Source organism: Coptis chinensis, chromosome 8, assembly GCF_015680905.1.
Source record: "Coptis chinensis isolate HL-2020 chromosome 8, ASM1568090v1, whole genome shotgun sequence".
Classification (NCBI taxonomy): Eukaryota; Viridiplantae; Streptophyta; class Magnoliopsida; order Ranunculales; family Ranunculaceae; genus Coptis; species Coptis chinensis.
The window spans coordinates 47,481,531-47,505,177 of record NC_141463.1 but is presented as its reverse complement, the minus strand read 5'-3'; the positions used below and the strand labels follow the sequence as shown (position 1 = coordinate 47,505,177).

The 23,647-nt window shown below is 37.0% G+C and overlaps 3 protein-coding genes across 5 annotated transcripts; all 3 read right to left on the bottom strand.

The window, feature by feature from the left end:
• Positions 1-1,702: 1,702 nt before the first annotated feature.
• On the bottom strand, positions 1,703-2,920 carry LOC147481720 (metallothionein-like protein 2). The gene is made up of 3 exons (XM_086575851.1): positions 2,761-2,920; positions 2,213-2,287; positions 1,703-2,094 (listed from the first exon to the last, which is right to left on the bottom strand). Exons 1-3 carry the CDS (start codon positions 2,823-2,825, stop codon positions 2,001-2,003), a joined length of 234 nt encoding a protein of 77 aa, XP_086431977.1. The 5' UTR covers positions 2,826-2,920; the 3' UTR covers positions 1,703-2,000.
• Positions 2,921-7,254: 4,334 nt separating this feature from the next.
• On the bottom strand, positions 7,255-9,998 carry LOC147481719 (outer envelope pore protein 16, chloroplastic-like). 3 transcript variants are annotated; one of them, XM_086575698.1, is made up of 7 exons: positions 9,468-9,998; positions 9,283-9,328; positions 8,943-8,974; positions 8,506-8,539; positions 8,338-8,405; positions 7,745-7,897; positions 7,255-7,604 (listed from the first exon to the last, which is right to left on the bottom strand). In XM_086575698.1, the coding sequence occupies exons 1-6, from the start codon at positions 9,576-9,578 to the stop codon at positions 7,757-7,759; spliced, it is 432 nt and encodes a 143-aa protein (XP_086431824.1). In that variant the 5' UTR covers positions 9,579-9,998; the 3' UTR covers positions 7,255-7,604; positions 7,745-7,756. The 3 variants fall into 3 exon arrangements, with proteins under 3 accessions (XP_086431824.1, XP_086431823.1, XP_086431822.1); XM_086575697.1 differs by having other exon boundaries at positions 7,255-7,518; XM_086575696.1 differs by having other exon boundaries at positions 7,255-7,897.
• Positions 9,784-21,654, bottom strand: ABCI15 (trigalactosyldiacylglycerol2). Its single transcript, XM_086575695.1, has 5 exons — positions 20,866-21,654; positions 15,479-15,808; positions 11,110-11,225; positions 10,243-10,333; positions 9,784-10,157 (listed from the first exon to the last, which is right to left on the bottom strand). The coding sequence occupies exons 1-5, from the start codon at positions 21,373-21,375 to the stop codon at positions 10,065-10,067; spliced, it is 1,140 nt and encodes a 379-aa protein (XP_086431821.1). The 5' UTR covers positions 21,376-21,654; the 3' UTR covers positions 9,784-10,064.
• Positions 21,655-23,647: the final 1,993 nt, after the last annotated feature.

Below are 23,647 nucleotides of genomic sequence, written 5' to 3'. Positions count from 1 at the left end.
AGATGCTATAGAGGGGAGAAAGACAAATGATTCTTCTTGTGACCACGAGAAGAGAGTTTTCTCATGTTTTTTTCTTTATAGAGTTGTCAAAGGGCATTTTCACCCCCTTGGCAAAAGAAAAAGGCCCTTAGCAATAGCTGGCTCCAAAAAAAAACCTCGTATCCGATTAATTCGAGCACTGGTCACGCGGTCACGCCTGTTTCTGTCTAATGTCATTCAACATTCTTTGTAGAGTTTTTCAAAAAAAAACGTTCCTCTTTTGGAGTTTACGGCATTGAAAAGATGATCCTAGCGATCAAGCCTAATTGTTGGTTAAAACTTAAAAGCCAATTTTGAGCCATACTTGAAGGGTGTTTCGAAGCAGAAGGCCATAGCTAACTGAAACTACAACCACCACGGCAATTTCTATGGCTAAGCAAATGCAAAAGCAGCAGTGCCTCAGATGCAAAGATCGAGTTCGGTTGGCAAGGTCCAATGGAGTGTAGTGAACTTCATCCCATACATTGTTTTTATTTTGGTAACTTTTTTGATGAGACTAAATGACACTTTCTTTTATGGGTCCTATTACTGCCGGATCCAATTTGGGCGGACTCCCACAAAAAAAACAATTATTACAAGTATACTATTGGTTTCAAAAAATCTAAAAAAAAAACAATTATTATAAGTATGTCATTGGTTTCTAAAAAATTGAATTCGAAACCCCAAACTTAACGATTTGGAATTTGGAGTCGTTTTGAATTTAAGTCCCAAAATTTTAGCCTGGCACCGTTGGGGACTTAGTCAAACGCCCGCCACATCGGTAAGAAGAAAAAAAACGTAACTTTGAATTTTTTCAAAGTTCAATCTCAAACGACGTGGCCACATCAAGCTAACTAAGTCCAAACGGTGTGGTCATATCGTTGGGGATTTTTCTAAGTCCAAACGGTGTGACCATTTTTTTATAAGTCCAAATCTCAAACAACATGGACACATCATTTTGGACTCAGTCCAGACGGTGTGGGCAACTCGTTTGGGACTTAGTCCAAACAATCTGGCCGGGTCGTTTGGACAAAATCCCAAACGGTGTGGCTAAGTCGTTTGGGACTTAGTCCAAACGATCTAGCTGGGTCGTTTAAGTTTGGAATTTCGAATTCAATTTTTTGGGAATCAATGACATACTTGTAATAATTGTTTTTTTTTTTGAATTTTTTGAAACCAATGACACACTTGTAATAATCATTTTTGTTTTGGGAGTCCACCCCAATTTGTCCACCCAATACAAATTGGGGTCCGTTCAGTATAAATTCTTTGAACATCCGCTACTATAGAACTTAATACAAAAGGAGGTGGATGAGTCCACCAGAATGAAGGGAACTCATTTAAGAATGGCTGATTCACTTCCGGGATATTATCTTGACGAGTAACTGGATTAGACATCCAATCATCACTTCTTCCCATACATGGGCACATAACTTGGCTAAATGGGAAGATAAATTGCAGGCCTACTTTCATGTTTATGTAAACACCGACCCACCTGATTTTGTTCACACCTTGAGGTAACCGGTAAAGCTTTATCTCGAATAAATGAATTAAAATGTGTCGACCTAACATCCACCTTTATCCTTATTAATTGCTAGCTTCGTCATTATATCCTTAGTTGGTAATAACACTCGATCAATAAATCGAAATCAAACTGAGACTACTATTCCTAGTGTAGATGATGGAATTAAAACGCCTCTTCAAATTTGTATTGCATTCCATAGCAAAGATGGATAACAAAGCAACATAGGTAATATAGATTTTTTTTGCTTTTACAAGATTAGAGACAAAAACAATTTTGACTCCAGTAGTCATGGAAGTGCAACTACAAATCCTACAAGTAAGAAGTGTAGAAACCATATCCACTTTATTCACAAAGCTTGAAACACCAAACATCCTTGGTAAAGCTTCATGCTAGAGACCCCAAACAAACATACTTAGTAGATACATAAATTATTTAGATTTGTTTGTTTCTCAGTCTCTCATTTGCAGGTGCAAGGGTTGCAGGTGCACTTGTCTCCACACTTGCAACCATCATTCTCAGCTCCCACTCCCATCTCTGAGCCTTCATAGAATCTGCAACATCAAGTTTAAGATAATGATCATTTTCTCTCTTATTTGAACGCTTTCAGATGATACTTAAAAAGAAAATTTCGAAAATAAAAAATATCTGGGAGTGAGTCATGAGACATACGACTTTGCTGGTGCAACCCCAACAATGAGGGTCTCAGAGGTGGTACTCTCATTGAAGTCTGGGAACATCTTGCATCTGCCCCCACAAAAAAAATACATTAAAATTTTCTAGATAATTCAAATTAGGTAAATCATAAAGTCTTATACTCAATTAGAAACACAATTAAAAACAAGAAAAAAATGTATTTCGTTTGAAGAAACAAAATGGCCAGATGGCCTAGCCAAGTAGCCAACAGCCCAACTTAAAGAAGAAAAAAACAAAACAGGGTAATCCTTCTTTAGAAAAGACGTACATACATCACGTTAGCATTTTAACTTGCGCTGCATGTTATATATATCTGACATCTAATTCGTGTACGTGGTACAGGTTTGAGTACACTGACCAGATTATGGTTGTCTAAATTTATGGTCCTGCTTTCCAGTCTATTTGAATGGAATAACAAGTTATAAACTTGTTTAGGTGATCTTAATTATAGGATGAAGCAAATTAAACCCAAACACAGCAATAAAAGAAAAGGATCAACATGAAACTGAGAAAAAGAAAGTTACCCTCCGCAACCGTTGCCGCACTTGCAACCAGCACCACAACCACAGTTTCCACCACAGCAAGACATATTTCTCAAGAAGAATGTGATCAAAGTACTAAAAGAAGAAGATAAGATTTAGAGATGACTACTGCAGGACGCGTTTCAAGGTGAGAGCCCATGACTTCAATTTATAGACCAAGCTGAGGACAATGACTACTTCCTGAGCCGTACACGTGTCAAATAGGCAAATCAGATATACAAAAATATTTTCACCCCCTTCGTTATCCTCACACGTATCTTTAAGGTCCCCACCCATTACCCAACGTCCTGAATTCCAAGTTTACCCATCGGGGTGTAATATAACTAGATCATAGAGGGAGAAGCACTGGTTTACATGTTGGCAGCTGTTCTCTAATCAGGGCCGGCTCTATCCTATAGCCCAAATAAGCAATGCTTAGCCCCAATATAATTTAGCCCATTATTGTTGTTTTTCAGCCCATTATTGTAACGTTTTATAACGGATTTTGTCTAGGCCCCAAATATCTTGAGCCGCTCCCGTCTCTAATAGCCTACCGACATAGGATAGGCTTGTGCACAATCACTCATCTTGCTATTTGTGTAATCAAAATAGAGAATATTCAAACCATTTATTCTTTGACTGTAGTTATTCCAAAAAAATTCTGAGAGGTACCAAATCTGTCCTGGGCATTGATTCTGATACAAGGTCATCCAATAGAGAATGATAATCACTATTGAGAGTATGTAAAAGGGGAGCTCTGATAGGTGATATTTATTCAGCTTTCATATGTGCTTCAGTGGAAGCAATATGGAGAGAGAGAAATGTAAGAAGGTTCAAGAATAATGCAAAGCCTGCGGCAATGGTGTTAGGTAGAATAATCAGAGAAATGAGAGTGTATTTACAAATTCAGATCAGTGTCCTTCAAGAAACACCGGAGAGTAGAAGCTTATGTCAGTCAATAGGTATTCAGGTACAGTTCAAACAAAATTAAGAAAATGGAGCCAATGGAACTCTCCGATTGAACAAAGGAATAAATTGAACGCAGATGGGACTTTAAATGATTTAGGCACAAGACATGGAGGAGTGATACATGATGGGCAGGGAACAGTGATCAAAGTTTATTCAGGTTCAGGAGGGATGCAATCGGTAATATTTCAAGAACTCAACTCAAGGCAATTGAGATAGGACTGATCATATGTCATAAGCTAAGCATACAAGATATTGAAGTAAAATCAAATTCTCTATGAGCAAATCAGATAATTAAGAATGTGATGGACACTCCTTGGTACTGTTTAGACATTGTCTTGCATATCAAAGAATTAGCTAATTCTTTTACATTTTGTTCTTTTGCTCATATTTATAGAAAATGTAACAAATTAGCAGATTGATTAGGTGGTTTAAATATCTCTAATTATAATAGTTGTACTTTTCAAGGTCTCTCTCTAAGTCGAAAACTATATAGACTAATAGGGGATGATGTAATAGGAATATTAGAATAATACATGTGGGGTCTGTCTAGTTCTAGTTTATTTTTGTTTAAAAAAAAAATTCATAGAGGGAGGTGAAAAAAGTCATTATAAACAATTTTTAATTCTTGGTTAAAAAATGGGTAATTGAGAGAGGTGAGACTTTAGGAGGGTTTGATTTTGACACCTGACACTGGAAGTCTGCTCTCGCTGGTGTCGGCATTGAAATTATGAAATCCATTTTTCGGGATATCGGGCGGATATTTACGGCCCTGTGATACACTGTGACACTGTGTTGTGTTTAAGTATGGAGATGATGATGATGATTGTGGTGGCTGTGCAGAAGTCAACTACTATTACGGTATAACTTGCAAATTAAGTGCAACTTTATGACTGGTTTGGCACATTGCCCATAGTCCATACTCTGTAGTGCACTAGTGCGTGATTCAGCTACCAGAGCGAAATGGTATCTGTATCAAGATGTACATGTATGCGTCATGAATTTCATTTGGTAAAACATTTGAAAGGTTCACATAGACATGAAGCATGCTTGTACATATTTTGAACAATCACTGATCTCATTAAAAAAGTCGCTTAGCTAATATAAAGAAGGCCAAAGTACGTCTTCCATGATTTCCATCAATCTTTTTCTTTAGGTTTACAACTCTTTGAACGAGTTCATTTGGATTGAAAAATAATCCAAAAATATAACTTTTGTTTTTTGTGACAACATAAAACATATTCGTTAAATCATCATGACGTTGGACTGTGTTCCAAGTTGGTTTGTAAGTTCTGATTGTAGACTCCATACTCTTTAATTAATAGGGTTATTTAGGCGTTATTCCTACTTTTTATGGGGTATTTAGGCTTTAGTTCTAAAATTATCGATTATTAGGTTTTAGTCTTACTTCCATATTCGATTTTCTTAAATGACCAAAATACCTTTAGAGCATGTTTATCACGTGACTTGAAATTACATAAAAATAGGACCAAAACCTAATTTACCCAATTACAGGAGGTGTAGATCCTAAAAATGAGATTCGACTACACAACACAATGTTATGTTCATTGAGGCCAATTGGAGTGCTACATTTATGGGATTAAAATCCGTTCTGTCTTGGGAGACAATTGTTCATCAACCTTGAGCACTGAGAGGGAGCAAATTTGTCTTAATAAGGACATAGTGATTATCACTAGGATCGAATTTAATCATTGGTAAATTAAGTTAGTTTGTTGAACTAAAAGTTTCTTCATGACATATTTGTTGTATCAATTTGATTTTCTTATTTACTTAACAATAAATATAATTTTATAATAAGTTTCCTACATAAATTACATCTGCCATTCGATCATTGATAGTTTTCAACTTGATGAATTAGGTGAGATAATGAGGGAAAATTATTCTCACCGGATTTCATTCAGATTACGAGTGCGTGAGAGAAGACGAGTGGGCGGAGATTTCAATTTTTTTTTTTCCGTTTGTTTAGCCTTACTGGAGCACTAGTTTAATACAATAATATCCATTTAGTTTTAATCATATACATTTTAAAAGTGGGACTATACTTGTAAAACCAACTCTGTGTAGTATATTATGGGCTCACTAAAACCATTTATGGGCTTGGGCTTTTCTTAGCTAGAAGGTCTCTTTGTCTACGTGTCACTCTCTTTAGAGAAGAACTTCAATTCGAGCGGTAAATTCTTCACTATATATTTGTATTAAACACGCGACTCGTCAATATTTTTATTTTTATTTTTATCCTATGAATGTAGCACTTCAATTCAACACATGCGACTCCAATATTTGCATTTGTATGTGTTGTGTAGTCGAATCCCATTTTTAGGATTTACCTCTTCTGTAATTGGGTAAATTAGGTTTTGGTCCTACTTTTATGTAATTTCAAGTCACGTGATAAACATGCTCTAAGGGTATTTTGGTCATTTAAGAAATCGAAGATAGAAGTAGGACTAAAACCTAATAATTGATAATTTTAAGACTAAAGTCTAAATACCCCATAAAAAGTAGGACTAAAGCCTAAATAACCCTAATTAATATATATGCCATTTAACGGAAAAAAAAATCATGGACTAACTAAAAGTAGATAATCTTTAGTATACATGTGTATTATATGAATATATGAACATCTTTGTGTTGTAAAGATGGATATATGAACTCTCTGTTTGTAAACCGATAACAGTATGTTATATTGTTATCCCTAGCCGTCTAAAGTGTCTAATTAAACAATGAATGACAAAAAATGGACCGCATCTGATCATTTCGTGTTTACTACTTTATATCTCCAACATGATTGAGCGGGCAGGCTCCGTCAAGCTCAAGGTTGAGGGCCCTAGTTAGTACTGCTTGGCTTTTTCAATAAGGCCCTTTCAATAATAACATGAAACATATATAGGCGACGGAGAGAAGGGAAGCTACTGGACCTTAGCAAGACTTGAGTAGTCATCATCTTTAACTTTTAAAGAGGTGGAGCCTCAATTCCTTGCAACCTCTTGTCGTGGAGTTTGCTTTTACATTCAACGACAGAATGATTCTTTCAATTTCCTTTCTCATTTATTTTTATTTTCGCATTACTTTTCTTTCGAGTTAATTCTATGAAGTCACTACAGTAATAAATTTAACTTACTTTATGTTTTATCTATTATAACAAATTTTTCTTTGCATCACTTTTAGAATTTGAAACTCTTTTTGTAGTTGAACTGTTTGCAGACTGTTATGTAGATTGTAGAGAATGTGAAGGAATTGTTTGCTGTGTTGAAGGAAGCAAGGAATACCAGCTATTACATTTTGTGAATACCATGATAAAATCTCATGGCCTAAATGATCCAAATCTCCTCGAGAAAACTGATTCTAGGAGGAGCTAGCCAGATGCTGAGACTTACCGCCCTTCATTTTCGGATTTGAACCTTTGCTTGTAACTTGTAACCAGTTTAAGCTGCTATTCATTTCTCTTGGAAGCATAATTCAGTTAAGAACAAGCATTTGGCTGAGTTATACTTTTAGGACTAGAGACATTCATCAGCCAAACTGCGAATTAACTGCATTAACTAATATGTTCTTAGAAGTATGAACAATTTATACTTATTGTTCGAATAGAAGTGTACAATTTTGGAATATGTTTGACTGCTAAGAAACTTTAAATGGTGGGAAATTTGAGGTTCTCTCAGTCTAGGGCGTGAACTTTGTGATGCCAACTAGTATCCCACATCCCTTTAAGACACTCCAAAATCACCCTCCAACTGTCCGGCAATCCGCCATCCCTCCAGGTGCAAATCACCGTCCCTGTATATTTCATCGCAAATATCGGCACCTTTATAAATAGAGCCATAGAGGTTGCTATTGTATGATAAAATGGCGGTGACAATATACTGAAAAGAACAAACAAACATGAATATTGAAGGACAAAGATTTTGGTTATTGGAAGCTATTTAGGGGATCGTTCTACATGAAAGATCAGATGTGGCCCATCTTTTTTCCGTACAATACGAGAGAGAGAGATTAGAACCACCTCCATTTATTTTCACTTGAGGTAGCAAAGGAGCTCTGCAGCTGTTGCAATTGCACCCCCCGTAACTGCATTTTGTACGACCTTGTCTTTGCCATTATTGTAGGCAGCAGATACCAGAGCCCCTGTTAGCACGCCCCGCAGCATGGCATTCTTCTGCAATGTAAATGTCCCGAAATGGGAGAGATAATGAGCACAAATTCATAAATGGGAGTGTTAACTTTCAGTAAAGACTCTGATTCTTCTTAAATGGTGCTTTTCCATCAATTAAAAGTGAGATCAATAAAATTTCTCTCCATCAAATACTCTAAAGAAATAGAGACAGAAAGAGGATGGACTTGAGCTCAGCTGTATTATTTAGTAGCATTTTTATTTGGGATTACAATTTTCCACGCCGCTTTTTCACACTTCTAAACTATGTAAACACAGACATGCATGTGGAACCAGAAAATGCACCATTATGGAGGTATAGATTGTAAGCACCAGAAAGTTTGCTGCCCTACAACTTACATAGGAAACCTACTACAGTAGCATGTATACTTGCATGATTGCGAAATCATAAAGAGAAAACTCCAAAAATTTAGTAAAGAGGTTACCCAGTCGCCAGCGCTAAGGATGATCCCCACTCCATAGTCCAATCCCACATACAGTCCTCCTATAATTCCTGCAAGTGCAATAGAAGCAAATAATTTGAGAACACGACAGAGCTGTGTTGTGTGTACAAAGTGAAGCATATCCAGTTTTCATTGTTCCATTTAGCTTACCCCAGTAAGCACCTTCGCTGCACATTTTCTGAAACTGCAATAAAATTCACATTAGTGAGAATCAAGGCAATAGTCCATTTGATCGATATTAGAACAATAGCCTTTTCTTTCCCTTGAAATGATTTGCGTCCAGTTTTTACCGTTTGATAAAACAACCATTAATATGGGATTCTTCTGTCAGGGTGGGGCTTGGATGTTGATGAACAATTGAACATACTTTCTGATAGATTGGCATCTCTTAGATCGACATTACACTGAGTCAGTCCATCCTGGACCAACTATTTCTCTTTGATATATTATTAGCACAATAGCACTACAGTATGTTTCTAAGCAAATGATAAATTGAATTCTAAGAAAATGGCAATGATGGACTAATTCATATGCAAAAGAAATTGTTATATGAATTTAACACTATAAATCAACTTGAATAATCTTACCAAAGGCTTAAGTTTGTTTTTTGAAACATGTCCTGCAAAACGAATAAATGAAATAAACAAATAAATGAACGAGATAAAGAAAATATATGAAACTACTATTGGTGCAAAATCTAATATCAATTGAATTCTATAACAATGGCTAGGAGTGAAGTGCTCAGTATCGGTAGAAGGTGAATATAAAAAGGAAGAAAATATAAATTAACTTCTTTCTCTTAATTTTAGTGCTTTTATTATCACATCTTTTCTGTTTAGTCTTTAATCAACATACTCTCCCCAGTAAATATTTTCCAGTTAATCGGAATGGAAATATATAAAAGTAAATAAAAAGGGAAGATTGGACCTCTGCATTTATAAGCTTCCAAAGCAACTTCTCTCGCTGCAGCAACCTTGTAAACGGTTATCAACAAGTAAACATGAATATGTGTTGTTTTTGTATTTCCTTTTTATTATATAAGTTGATAACTAAGTTGAAAACAAGTATTATTATTTAATATATAAAAAAAAAAAAATGTCAAGGAAACATACAAGAGCAAAGATCAAGACAGCATCGATGATCCGATTGACGATTACGAGTCCCATGTTTGATGTTGATGAGGTGAAAATTCCGGAATATTTGCTTTTGCTACCAATAAACATACTTGTACTTTGCTCTTCAGCTCTTTCCAATTGCTTTTATTATAGACAAGAATGTCGACTGTCGTATCACTCTTTTCTTTTCTTTTCTTTTTCCTTTTGTTTTCAACAAAACAATTTTAACCTCCATTTGATCAACCAATAAAACATCTAGGCAAATGTCATTGACCATTCAATACAAAATTGGAGACCCAAGAATCCCAAGGGGGAACCGAACAACTTAAATTCAAACTGAAATAAAAAACGATTTAAGTTCCCGAGCACTTTTGTTTGAGGGCGGCCCCGTCTTGATTATATTTCAAGCAAACAAAACATTTCACAAAATTTACATATCCATCACTGTAATGCAACAAAAACTTATATTCCAAAAAAAATAATTTGCAGTGAATTCTCCCTTCGTCCCTCCTGCTTTTACCAGTGTAGTAAAACCCTCTTCCGTCATCTTCAAATCTGGTTTAACAGCCTGCTTCATTTATCTTCTAATACCTGCTATAACAGCCTGCTCAGTGACTTGATGAGCAACTTCAAGTTCCGTCTTGTAGCCTCATCACCAGTGAAGCTTGAGATATCAGAGCTTACATTCTGCACAAATCGAAATGTATAAAGAATGTTCTGATGAAACTATTTACAAGTTCTAAGCTCTGACTAAGATGCAACAATGACTCACCTCGATATTCTTCAATGTGAATACGAATGAGTAGATTGACTTACGAATCTGCTCAGTGTTCTCAGGGTTCATAATGGATGAATTCACCTTCCTATAGAAATCATGAAGGTTAAGATTCAAATGTTTGCAAAGACCCAAGATAAAATCGAGGAAGACTCTTAAGTGTATTGGAAAATTTCTAAGCAGTAAGAAAGAGCAAATGCAAAACAGTTTGTAAAGAGTCCTAAGGATCTACCCACAGAAGAATGGTTCCACACCACCACAAAACATGGTTTCTGTCATTTCCAAAACGAAAATAATATATGAAACATTCTAGTTCTTACAAAATACATTTGTCTTCTAGTCATAGAACCATTTCCTTAATTTAAAGAGATGGGACCTTGGCATTCCTCTTCCTGGTATTTGGTTTTGGGGTATTAGATTCCAACTCACTAACATTATAAATAAAAAAAACTTTGTTAATTTAAGGATATATTTGACAATTTTTTTCCATTGAATATAAGAATGGCCCAGCTTCAGTCTCCTATTATTTGTAATTGTTTTACTTTTTTGTTACTATTTTTCCAACATTTCTTTTGTTTATCTCATTAAATCGTATAATGTCAGGAGTAACCATTTCTAGTATAAGTTTTAAAGATATTCTACCATTCCTGTCCCACCACTTAGCAAGAAGTATCAGACGAAACGTCATAGTCAAGCAAAGCATACAAAATTACAAACAGGGTGGAACCAAAACCGCATTCGACTAGATTATGAACAATTCAAAAGTTGTGCAGATTTGTAAACAACTTGAGTAAATTCAAATGACATTTCCAGGATAATAAACAGAAGATATTCTCCGTGTAAAAAAGAAAACCGGAGGTTTACCTCAAATCATCAGCTACTTCTGTCAGGCTTTTTGTTAAAGTCTCAACCTCCTTCAGAAGACCACTATCTCGAACCTCAGCCAGTAAAGGTTGTACATCCTCAGCCATCTCCTCAATCTGAAACATCACTATGTCAAAGACCATTTCATGCATTCCATGCAGTTCAGCATAGACAGAGCAATCAAACATTACATGCACGTGAATTGGAAAGCCACACATTGTAAATATTACTCTGAATGACATTATCTTAAAATGTAGAAGAAGGCTCGGGAGTCCCTATATTGAACAAAACCATAAATGTCGAAAAAAACCATAATGCTCTTTCAGAAGAAGATGTGTCACAACTGACAAGGTTAACCACATTATTGGCTGAAACAAACATCTAACTTAATTCCTAGCCATTAACCAAGGTATTAATTCCTTAATTAATCAGAACAAGATACAACTGGCTTCAATTTGTCCAGTAGCCTACTGGTCAAGCCTTGGGAGGTTGGGACCAAGGTCTTGGGTCCAATTCTCACCTTCATCGTAATGGGGATATAAGGGGTTAGAGAATAAAACTCTAACTATCAAAAACAAAAAAAAGTCCTTGGACGATTGAACTGAAAGTCAGAAACTATGGAAATCGGTAAAACAAACTTTTTTATCTAGGTAAGCAAAATTGTATTGGTATGAGAAAACATTGTACAATAGTGTTGAGTAGATATCAAGTATAATAAGAAGAAATACTGGATCATTGTAGAAATAATATCTTCTGCGCTAGGTAGGCAAACTCTAAGTTACATTGACACATATAGGTGTATCCGTCTCCGACACAGCTACGAAGAGTCTGACACAGTAAAATTTCAAAAATTGAGGTATCATACAGTGTGTGTCTGATATGTGTCCAACACGGACACGTGGATACGTATCTGATACAGATTATTTTCAAAATTTGGAGTGTCCTTGTTACATAGCACTATATACTTCCACCAATCATGTGCACACCTACTCCAAAAATTAGTTTGCAAATCTGCAACATGGGATGAAGGGTGCTCCCATCTGGGAATCCAGCTTGGTAGAACAAACTGATTCTCACTGAAAAGTGCGAACTCAAAAAAAATTCAAACGAGCATTTGGAGTCTAATTAGTTTAGGTACTCCAATCCTACATCACAACCACATCTAACCTTCACCTCAAGCACAGATAAGGTTGAATACTCCACCTCAACTGAGTTCAACAGCTCAAAGTTGGATCCAAACTTCAAATCATTTCAAGTAAACTTTGACGCTTTCTTGCCGCAAAACAGAAAATGGGTAAAATACAAGTAAAACAAGACAAACTGGTCAGTACAGTAAGAACTAAGGAGGTCTGAAGCAGTTTCCAGAGGCATAAGACGCCTTATGTATAGCCAGCAGGGTGGTTCAAGGTGTACACATGACTTTTAGGCCATATTTTTCAGAAGCTTTTTCTTTTTCTGGAGGCCCATATGCATGTGTATATACTTATTAGTTGACGCAGGAGCATGCACTGTTATTTAAAAATTGGCATTTAGCATTATTTAGGATTATTTGCAAAATTGTTCATATTTGGAGTTTATTATTTAAAATGGGATTGGTAATATGCCAATATGTAATATTGTTGCAGGAGCATGCATAGTTATTACTTAATTACTTCTTTTTAATGGCTCGGTAAAGGTGAATTTCATAAAACAAAACAGGCTGAGGAAGCCTACAAATACAAGGGCGAAAAAACAAAACAGCCAAAGAAGCTCACCCCAGTACATCAAACCACCCCATATCCAAATACAAAAGACTATCCCACCTCACACAAAATACTCAAAAGGAAAGCTCCTAAACTCTTTAAAAACCTTAGACCACTTGAATAATAATGCCCTGATTGATATGATACCTCCTCCATAGATGTTAAAACTCGTTAGAAATGACGACGATTCCGCTCAATATACCCCCACAAAATAGCAAACTGAAGCAAGCTCCAAAGACGAATACCTGATTTGGTGAAAGGACCAAGACACCAACCCTTTAACCAGTTCACTACTCGACCAGGGCACACCACACCCAGGAAACTTTGGACTCTTAAGTGGAATGCACACCAAATGTTCCAAGAAAAAGGACAAACCAACAAAACAAGATTTACAATTTACAGATTCACCATCCTTTCTGGACAACTAACATCATTTTTTTTTTCAATAGATAAAAGGTATTCATTGATATAATTTGGGTTACCAATGGTAAGAATACGCTCCATGGAACCAGTGCACACCAAACAAACAAACAAATAAATAAAATAAATAAATTGGTAGGGACATTAGTACCCCAGATGATCGAACAAGGAAAAGGAGTTGGGGAACAATGATTCAGGAATGCTGAAATTAAATAGAAAAGAAAGAAAGACTTAACACAAACAGTATCTTCTTGCTTGGGTACCAAACTCTATTATCGCTTTGCATCACGGGAGGTAACACATTAAGCCTAAGCTGCCTACCCATAGGAAAGCTGGGAATTGATCCCCCTATCATTTGTCATTCACAGCTCTGTGAAGACCTAGGTTCCAAACCAACCTCAGCACTAACCACGCAGTCTGAAACTGGTTTACCTTTGAAACTAGACAAGCCAAACGACAGGGAATAACTAGTGGCAAGTCACCCTTCATCTAACCAACTATCCTCAGCAGATAATTTTTTCACCAAACCCCTGATGATACTGAACCCCCCTCAGAATTAAACATTGACAGTCCATACCAACCGGACTATTCTCCCACCCAAAATGGAGTTCCCCAAAACGGGAAACAATCACTTTTCCCCACAAACTCTGACGATCTTCTCTATCTCCACCACCATTTACCCAACTCAAAGCTTGATTAAAAGTGCTCATGTGCAAAGACCCAAGCTCCTAATCCTTCTTACCCAAGCACAACAGCTCCCATCTAACCAAAATGATAATTATGTTTCTCGTCTGAATCATCCCAAAGAAAATTCCTCATAATTCATTTAATCCCTTGAGCAAGACTTTCGGGAATGAGAAAAAAGAGGCATAATATAGACAGGAAGACTGGCCAAGGTGCTTTTAACAAGAACAAATCGCCCTCTTTTTTATATATATTTACACTTGCACCTTTGCCACTTTCTTTTGAACTCTATCATTAATCGGGTCCCAAATGAATTTAGTAAGAGAATGCGCACTAAGAGGAAGGCCCTGGTAAGTATAAGAGGAGGACTCAGCTTGACACCTCAACATCGCAGCTAAATCACCAAGAGTAGAAACATTACCCCCGCCATAGATTTTACTCTTAGACAAGTTCACCTTAAGACCTAAAACAGGCTTGAAACAATAAAGGCTCTCTCTCAACCATCTACCCTTATCCACCTGAGGTCCTAAAATAAGAAAACTGGGATCATCAGCAAACTGAAGCTGAGAGGAATGGACCATGTCATGCCCAGCACTGAAACCCTCGTGGACCCCCAAAGAGTTCGTTCTAGAAATCATTCTACCTAACACCTCCACAACAAAGATAAAATGGAAGGGCACATAGGGTCGCCAGCCTGTTTCCCTTTAGAACTCTTATAAAACCAGCAAGGGAAACATTAACAACTACGTAAAAGCAAACTGAAGAGATACCTGTCCAAACCCACCTTCTCCCATTTCACATAAAAACCAATCCTCCCCAAAATATAGTCCAAAAACTTTCAATTAGCTTGGGTAAATTGACTTTATACACATCCAGAACAATCACTTCTCCGATTGTCACCGATGGCCTCATTGGCAATAAGGATGCCATCTAGAATTTGGCAATCTTAACTAAAATCTCCTTAATCTAAAAATAATATTTTAGGCACTATTGCTGTTATCATTGACTTGAGGAATTACTATTTATTTTAATTAGGTTATATTCTTAATTGTTCTCGTATAGAGTTTTACCAGAACTGGAATCTTATTTCAAATAAAGTGGTTTCGCTTATTCTTCAAGCATTAGCCAGAGCTCTAATTATTGGGTTCGAATATATTGCATGGGACTAAAGTCTTTAGCCATCCTATAGTAACCCCGACCTCCCTCCCTCTAGCCCTCCAGGAAATGGATACATTATTGTCATTTCGTTTCGTTGACTTACCGTGGAGAAGAACTGTAAGTAATCCAGTAGAAGTAAAAACAATGAATTTCTTGAAAATCTCGCTAACTACGTCATTGTTTTCATCAGTAAGAGACAACAACATTATTTACTTATTCTACCAATTTATTTGTGCTTTTCTTCCACAATATCATCTAGAACCATAATATAAACAGCTCGGAATATGTGTGTGTGTGTGTGTGTGTGAAACCCATGCATACTTTTAGGCTAACATTGGAAAATTTGATAAAAGTTGACAATCCACCTTCGCAAGCAGCGGCTTTGCCTCTTGAATAACTGATGCAACTCGTTCAGCCAACAAATAGCTCCTGCTAACACCAATTTCTTCCATCTCACGCCCAAGACGGGTAAATATCCCAACCAAAGCATCCAAACTCACGCCTTGTTGCCCCCTAATCTTTTGCCTGTCACATACAATCAGACCTTCTTTAACACAGTCTATGTCAAGAGGTCCAAGTGTAGGTGTTGGAAGCGGATCACGAGGAGTAATATCAATCAAAGTCTCCATAAGAAGGCCAGACTGGTTCACCTCAATCAGTGAGTTTCGAGGTATGATAACTTTTTCATCTTCAACCTGTACAATAAATTGAGAGAAAAGGTTAATAACCAAATCAATTATCCTGGAGGTGTAACTCAAAAAAAAAGCCAAATCAATTATCCATTGAAAAAAAAAAAAACAAAACAAAACAAAAAACACATACACAAAAACATAATACTTAAAACTAATGTAAGAAGAAATTTTGAAACTGAGGATCGAATAGTTTCATCAACAAATTACTTTTAAGATGTTTTAATTTCGAAATTAGATCACTCGTATATTATACTGTCTTATAACCGTTCACATGATAACATGGTAGTGGTACAATATTCTAAAGTACATGAATACGTATATACACACAAATACATACATACATATCTGAAAGATGGTCGCATTCAAAGTATCTAGTTTTTTTCGTTAGGAGATCTTACGAAAAACTTGTGTCTCGGAAAAACAGTTTGCAGATGTTTGTTTCTACAGAGAACATGAATAATGTTTATAATTGACTAGATTCTACGAACAAAGCCTAGATTCAAGCAGCTCTTTCCTGCAATATCTCCTAAAAACTCTATCCTCTCCCTGTGCTTTTGACATTTTGGTTTTGTATATTGCAGAAAGAGAGACAGTAAAAGTTGGGTCTCAAAGTGAGACCCATCCTCTATTTATAATAACAGAGTTACAATGTACATAGGTTGGGCCCAAGTATGGGACTAAACAGAAACATAGAACTAATATTACAATATTCCCCCTCAAGCTGGTGCGAAGATATCCAATAGACCCAGCTTGCCAATGGAAGAGCGAAGATCAGCAGGTCCCACTGGTTTAGTAAGAGTATTAGCAATCTGTGCCTTAGTCAAAACAAAAGACGGGGAGACAATCCCATAACAAACTTTCTCCTACAGAGAATGCACATCAATCTCTATGTGCTTAGTCCGCTCATGTAGGACTGAATCTGAAGCTAAATGGATGGCAGCTTGATTGTCACAGTGAAGTACAGATGATCCAAACTGTGCAAAACCAAGCTCTCCCAAAATAGATCGCAACCACATAATCTCACAAGTGCCCAAAGCTTGGGCACGATACTCAGCTTCAGCAGATGATCTGGAGACAACAGACTGCTTCTGGTTTTTCCATGAGATAAGGTGATTCCCACGAAAAGCACATAAGCTGGTAGTGGAACAACTGTAAATAGAACCTCCATAATCAAAATTAGTGTAGCATTCTAAGGGACCCTATGAACCGGTTGCATAGAAGAGACCTAAGCCAAGGCAAGACTTTAGGTACTTCAGAATATGCTCCACTGCATCCATATGAGATTGACATGGAGCATGCATGAACTAACTAACTCTGCTCACAGCATAGGCAATGTCTAGTCTAGTATTAACTAGATAAATAAGACACCCAACAAGGCGCTGATAAGCTGATAGATCTGACAATAATGATCCCTCGCCAGCAACTAACCAGCTATTAGGCACCATAGGAGTAGAAACTAGTCAACAACCCAGCATCCTTGTATCAATCAGAAGATCTAGAACATACTTTCGCTGAGATAAGGAGATTCCCTTGGGACCACGTGCAATTTCAATGCCAAAAAAATAAAGTAGATGATCCAAGTTTTTAACCTCAAAAGACTTCCCAAGAGATTCTTTAATTTGTACAATGCCTGATGCATTGTCTCCTGTAATAATAATGTCGTCCACATATACAAGCAGATAAGTGCTTGTATGATCTGAGTGGCACCTGGTAAATCCATACTGTAGCACAACCTCGCTAAATCTATTGAACCAGGCTTGTGGTGACTGCTTAAGCCCATATAAAGACTTACGGAGTCGACAAACTTTCCCAGCATACTCCCCCTTACCACGAAAGCCTGGTGGGGGATCCATGTAAATAGTCTTAGCCAGATCTCCGTTAAGGAAGACATTCTTCACATCCAACTGATGAAGAGGCCAATCATAAGAGGCAGCCAGGGAAATAAGAAGTCGAACAGATTTTAACTTGGCTACCGGAGCAAAGGTAGCACCAAAGTCATGTCCAGGTACTTGTGTAAATCCTTTAGCAACCAAACGGGCCTTATATCGTTCAACTATACCATCTGCCAAGTACCTCACTGTAAAAACTCATTTGCATCCAATAGGGCGAGTCTTGGGAAGTAAAGCAACCATTTCCCAAATCTGATTTTGCTCAAGGGCTGTCATCTCAGCCTGCATAGCACCTACCCAATGTGGATCTGACAGAGCCTCAAAAACTGATCGCGGAATCCGAATGGAGGAAACCGAAGTCAGATAAGTCTTATATGAAGCATATACACCCTGATAAGAGACAAACTGCGCAATAAGATGGTTAGTGGGAAAACCGTATTTGTCTGGGGGATGCCTGGTCTTGGAAGGAAATCGAGGGGGCTCAACAACAGGAGCAATTATAGGGGAATCAATAGTAGGAGCAATCACAGTAGGTAGATCACTAGAAGGTGAAGGAATGTTACCGGAGGCAGTGGGCAGAGCATGAGCATGAGTAGGATTGCGACAGGTATACACCTGTAATGGTTTAGTAGGAGGGACCACCAGAGGAGGATCAAAGACAAATTAATCAGCTTATGCATGCTATGTCTACGTGAGGGGACATCTAATACTGCCATGACTGTTGCTACAATTACACGTACTGCGTTCCATGTTTGTTCCCCGTCTCTATCTGGTTGGGTCCTTGATTCTGGGGCAAATGATCATATGACTGGTGAGTCTAGATTATTGTCTGGTAGCACACCCTTTTCACATCACGTCCGCCTTGCGGATGGCTCATACACCACTATTACTCGTAAAAGATGCTTGTTGATTATCCCCTGCTATCTCTTTAGAGTCAGTCTTACATGTTCCTCACTTTGCACTTAGCATGTTATCTGTTAGTCGCCTTGCTAAAGATTACCACTGTTCTGTTGTCTTCTTTCCCCATTCAGGGTGGTGGCTAGGGTTTGATCTCCTTTCTTTTCTCTTCCTGTTTTTTTTGATACCATGTAGAAAGAGAGACAATAAACGTTGGGTCTCAAAGTGAGACCCATCCTCTATTTATTATAACAGAGTTACAATGTACATAGGTTGGGCCCAAGTATGGGACTAAACAGAAATATAGAACTAATATTAAAATATATATAGACATAGTGCATGTATTATAAATTAAACTCTTAAGAAATAACACTTAAGTATTCAAGCAATGCCAAATCGATCCTATTTCTAGTTATTAGAGCTATTAATATTTCTACAACTTTTGATAGCACTCTAATGACTCAAGAGTACCCACAAAGCCATCAGACTAGGGCCATTTGATCCTTACTATCCCTAGAGCACTCCATAGCCTTGTAAAAGGAAACAATGGTAAGGATGGTCGTGGACACACTGATATGCTGTTGGCAATGGCCACTCCGACATTCAAGTATCCTTTTAACAGAATAAAAGCAAAGATGACAAGTAGCATCATGTTGAACTTTGTTACATTTGCGTATGAAGTTTTTTCCATAAATAAGAGCTTATGAAAATACAGTGCCAAGGATCTTTAATCCGTACACGAGTCCTTTTATCCCAACCAGAGAATCCGATTTGATTTGATTTCTTATATAAACCCTTAAAACTAAATTTTGCGTTGGTTGCAAAGGCATGTGTCAGACATGTAGAGCCCTCTTATTCCTTTATGACATGATCCACTGCCTATCAGAAGTGCACCCCTATTCTGTCACTTGTCCTTTTAGATACTGAAGGAAAAGTGCACACTGCACACAGATGCCCCCTCTCCTGTCAACTGCGAGCATTTCTTCCAAAGGGACACAACAAATGGTGAGAAGGCGCTTTTACACAGGTAAAGAGATAATAAAAAGAAAATAGGTGACTGTTCCAAGAGGATTTGAACCGGCACATCGAAGGGTCCTGTCATTATGACAACTCTGGGGGACTACAAACCCTGAATGGCTAGTTTCCCACCTTTTGGGTTTCTAACTTTCTGTTAGTATATCAAAGGTTTTCCCACCTCATTTGCTAGTCAAGGAGCTCTATTCCATATAGATGTTGTCTTTCTTTTCCGATGAGGATACCAGTAACTTTGGACGATTTCCTCAAAATTCAATATCTTTTTCTTCGACCAGCAGGTCTCAATCCACCTACCATTGAACTTATCCAAGCAGTATTCCGCATCCCTCTTGGGATCATATTTGGGAGATACTCGGACATATATGGTATACCTGTGAGCAATTCTCAATTATGTCTCAAACCACTTCAACATAGCACTTGGTACAAAGGGTTTCTACACTCTACAGGATAGCGATGCACACAGCGATTCTTTACAAGCAGGTATAACTTGACAATTCGCCTTAAATATACTTCTCTTGGAACCACTGGAACACCACTTACTTCTATCTAATGTCTAACCACAAAGACAACGTGATTGTCTTTTTTAAGGGAAGAATGTCGATAAGAGTGAATGACCAGCCCATGGGGCATCCACACTGTTGATTGGGAGGGAAGCCTACGGTAAAGTGGACCAACTGCAACCACAAGTTGCAGTGTAAGTCCCCCTCAAGTCAAGGAAGTGGAATTACTTCAAAGTCCATTACCATTACCTATTGGAGTGTTCTCTTTAGATAATAGGGCTAACTAAGGAACTCTACTCCATATAGGAATTCTCTTCCTTTCTGATGAGGATCGCTAACATTTTTGACATTATCCCCGCCAGAGGATATTATTCGATTTGATTGTTAAATAAGCCAAAGGCTATCATCTTGTCCCTTCAAACGGAAGAGATTGGATCAACTAAGCTCTACATCAACTGCACAAGTCTGGAACTGATTGGCCCATCTCAGCTTTATGCTGAATTTCAGTATGGTAGTTAAGAGCACGCTAGATACATGGAGCCTTCTTATGTCTTCATCACATGCACAACTGCTAACTTGAAAGCACACAACAGTGAACCCAAGTTCTGTCACATGTCCTCTTGGACACTGACTAAAAGGTGCAGGTGCCCACAAATATATAAATAAAGATATTTGATATATAGATAAAGCAATTCAACATACATTTCCATATAAAAGCTACAAAAAACATGTTGCGTACCTCAACTACTGCCTCGATACTTTTCAAAGAAGGATTAATCCGAATAACATTCCCAACAGTTACTCCTCTAATCCTCACAGGTGTCCCAGTGCAAATACCACAAGCCTGCGAAAACTCAAAAACTGCTTGATACTTCCTCAACCTTGACCGGAAATAAAACCCCCTTAACCAAACCATACTAAGCGCAAAAATAACTGCCCCAGAAACAATAAACAACCCAACACCACCTTCCCATATACTCTTCTTTCCAAACCCAAAGTCACTCAAAGGTCGCAATGTCTGCCTCCATATAGCCTTTGGTACATCCAACACAATCGAAAACGGATTCTTGGAAGAAGACGGTGTCGGGTTTTGCTCAGTATTATTAGAAGAAGAACTAGCTTGTACCACCCGTAAAACTCTCTTCGACTTCCGGCATGCCACAAAATTTCGGGATTCATTTGGTATAAATGTAACTAATGGCAATGCAGTTGGGCAAGTAGAAACATGAACCCCTTGATTCCCTAACATCTTGGGCACCACTAATATTTTGTTAAGTAATTATTATATTATTATTATTATGTCCCACCTTGGTTTCTTGAAATAGTTTTAGAAATAAAAGGATGGAGAAGTGAAAATCTTACCAAATAAATTGACAGAGGCACCAAGTGATGATTGATGCATTTTTTGGTGAATGTAAGGAGTAGGGGCAAGATTGGGTTAATGGATTTTTCCAAGTTTTTTTTTTTAAGGTGATGAAGTCCAGTTGTAAAGTTGAGGAGAGACTGCCCGCAAAAAGCAAATGGGGTTAAACTGGTAATCCGTTAAGTTATTATTAAAACTAGTATGGTGCACGTGCCTACGCACGCCGAGATAATACCACCCATTCAAGTACAAAAAACTGAGAGAGAATGACTAATTTAACCCTATAGTACAACAATTTTTACACTTATACTTGAGTAGTTTTATAAAAATTTAACAAATTGTTTGGGACAAAACTGGCATGAAAAAAGTGACCAAGATTCACATTTTTTTAATATATTATTCACTATTGCGGCGTTGTAGGTGGGAGGCCGGATTATTAAAGTATTAAGAGGGAGATCCTCTCATCCATGAAGACAACCAAATACACTAATACAAAATAACTTAGCTCTTAGATTATATTGCTTTGGATAGTCATAGCCCAGTTTGTTATAAGCTTTTCGAATCTTCTGTCGCTTCTCTCCGGAATGTTAGAACCCCAAAACCATATGCATGCCTTTATAGCTATAATCTTTCCTACCGTTGTATATTTGATTACATTATTCACTTAATCATCTGATGCTCTTTCTTTGAATTCATGGCAAAAGAAGAATTACAGGGGAGGGAATAATAATAATCTAGATTGCATAAGAAAAACCCATAGGGCACAGTGGGTAATATGTGTTTATTTGGGGGAGTGCATCAATTTATACCGGGAGAATATTAGCATTGCTTTGAAAAAGAGTACATAAATTATCTATCTTTAAAAATAAAATATGATTGTGCTTGTTACTTTAAATAGGCATGTCTTAAAATTATTTCAAAAATTTTAATGATCAATTTTTTTCTCTCTCATGATGGTGCACCGCTGCTAGTAAGAAGACAGATTTAAAGCCCGTTCCATAACTTTTAGCTGATTTCATTTTATGCCCATTCTCAGATTTAGAGGGCGACTAATAAGTAAAGTATAACAAAACCGTAAAATTCAGCCAAGTAAATAGATACACATGCACACAAAAACTTACAACCAAGTGTATATATATATATATATATATATATATACACATGTACAAAAATAAACAAATATTGTATTTACTTTTCGTTATACGTATTTAATCTCACCCAACCAAACAACTTTTATCCCGGGGCAAAACATTCAATACAATATACTTTTATCTCATGAACTTCTTTGAAGATATACCAGAAAAAGGCTTTCCCCTAAATGTTCTCTCAAGGTTGATCTTAAGAAAGCCTAGAACATGGTAAACTGGGATACAATCAAATCTATGATGTTGCAATTTAACTTCCCTCCCAAACTCACTTAATGGATATCGGTATGTATGACTACTCCACTATTCTCTGTCATAGTTAATGGAGTTGTAGAAGGTTTTTTCGAAAGGAGGAAAGGGTTGCGACAAGGAGACCCACTACACCAGAATAGTCAATTCCTAACATACCACTTTTTTCATTTCTAACAGATATATCTGTTACCAACTTTCTTACGAGTATATCCGTTACTTATAAAGTTTTTCGTTAGTATATATCCCAAATAAGATATTTTAATTATTTTTTAATATATGTTTTAGCGAGAAAAAAAAATAAAACAAAAGAACAAAAAAAGTAGCATCTAAATAAATGGTAAAGTTTAACGAGAAAAAAAAAACAGTAAAGTTTAACGAGGAAGACAATGTTTTCCTTCTTGATCTATCACTCGAAGAGGAAAGACTCGTCTGTTCAGAAGAACAGAGGTACTCTATCCTCTGATTTCCTTATTGTTCTTAGATTTAATCCCATGCGGTTTTCTTAAAATAGTGTTTATAAATTTTAGGGATTTTTTAGGTAAAAGGCATTTCTTTTGTATAGCTTTAATAGTAGAGACAAGGTAAGCTCTCGCTCGATTTGTTTTCTCTCATTTGTCTAAATCTATTTTTTTTTTAATTTCACTTCTATTAAGTTCCAGCTATTCAATCGATCGCCTTGCGCTTGGAGCACCAATCTGCGCTTAGAGCACCAATAATTTTCTAGGGTTTTATGAATTTCGTTAAAATTAGGAGTCACAATG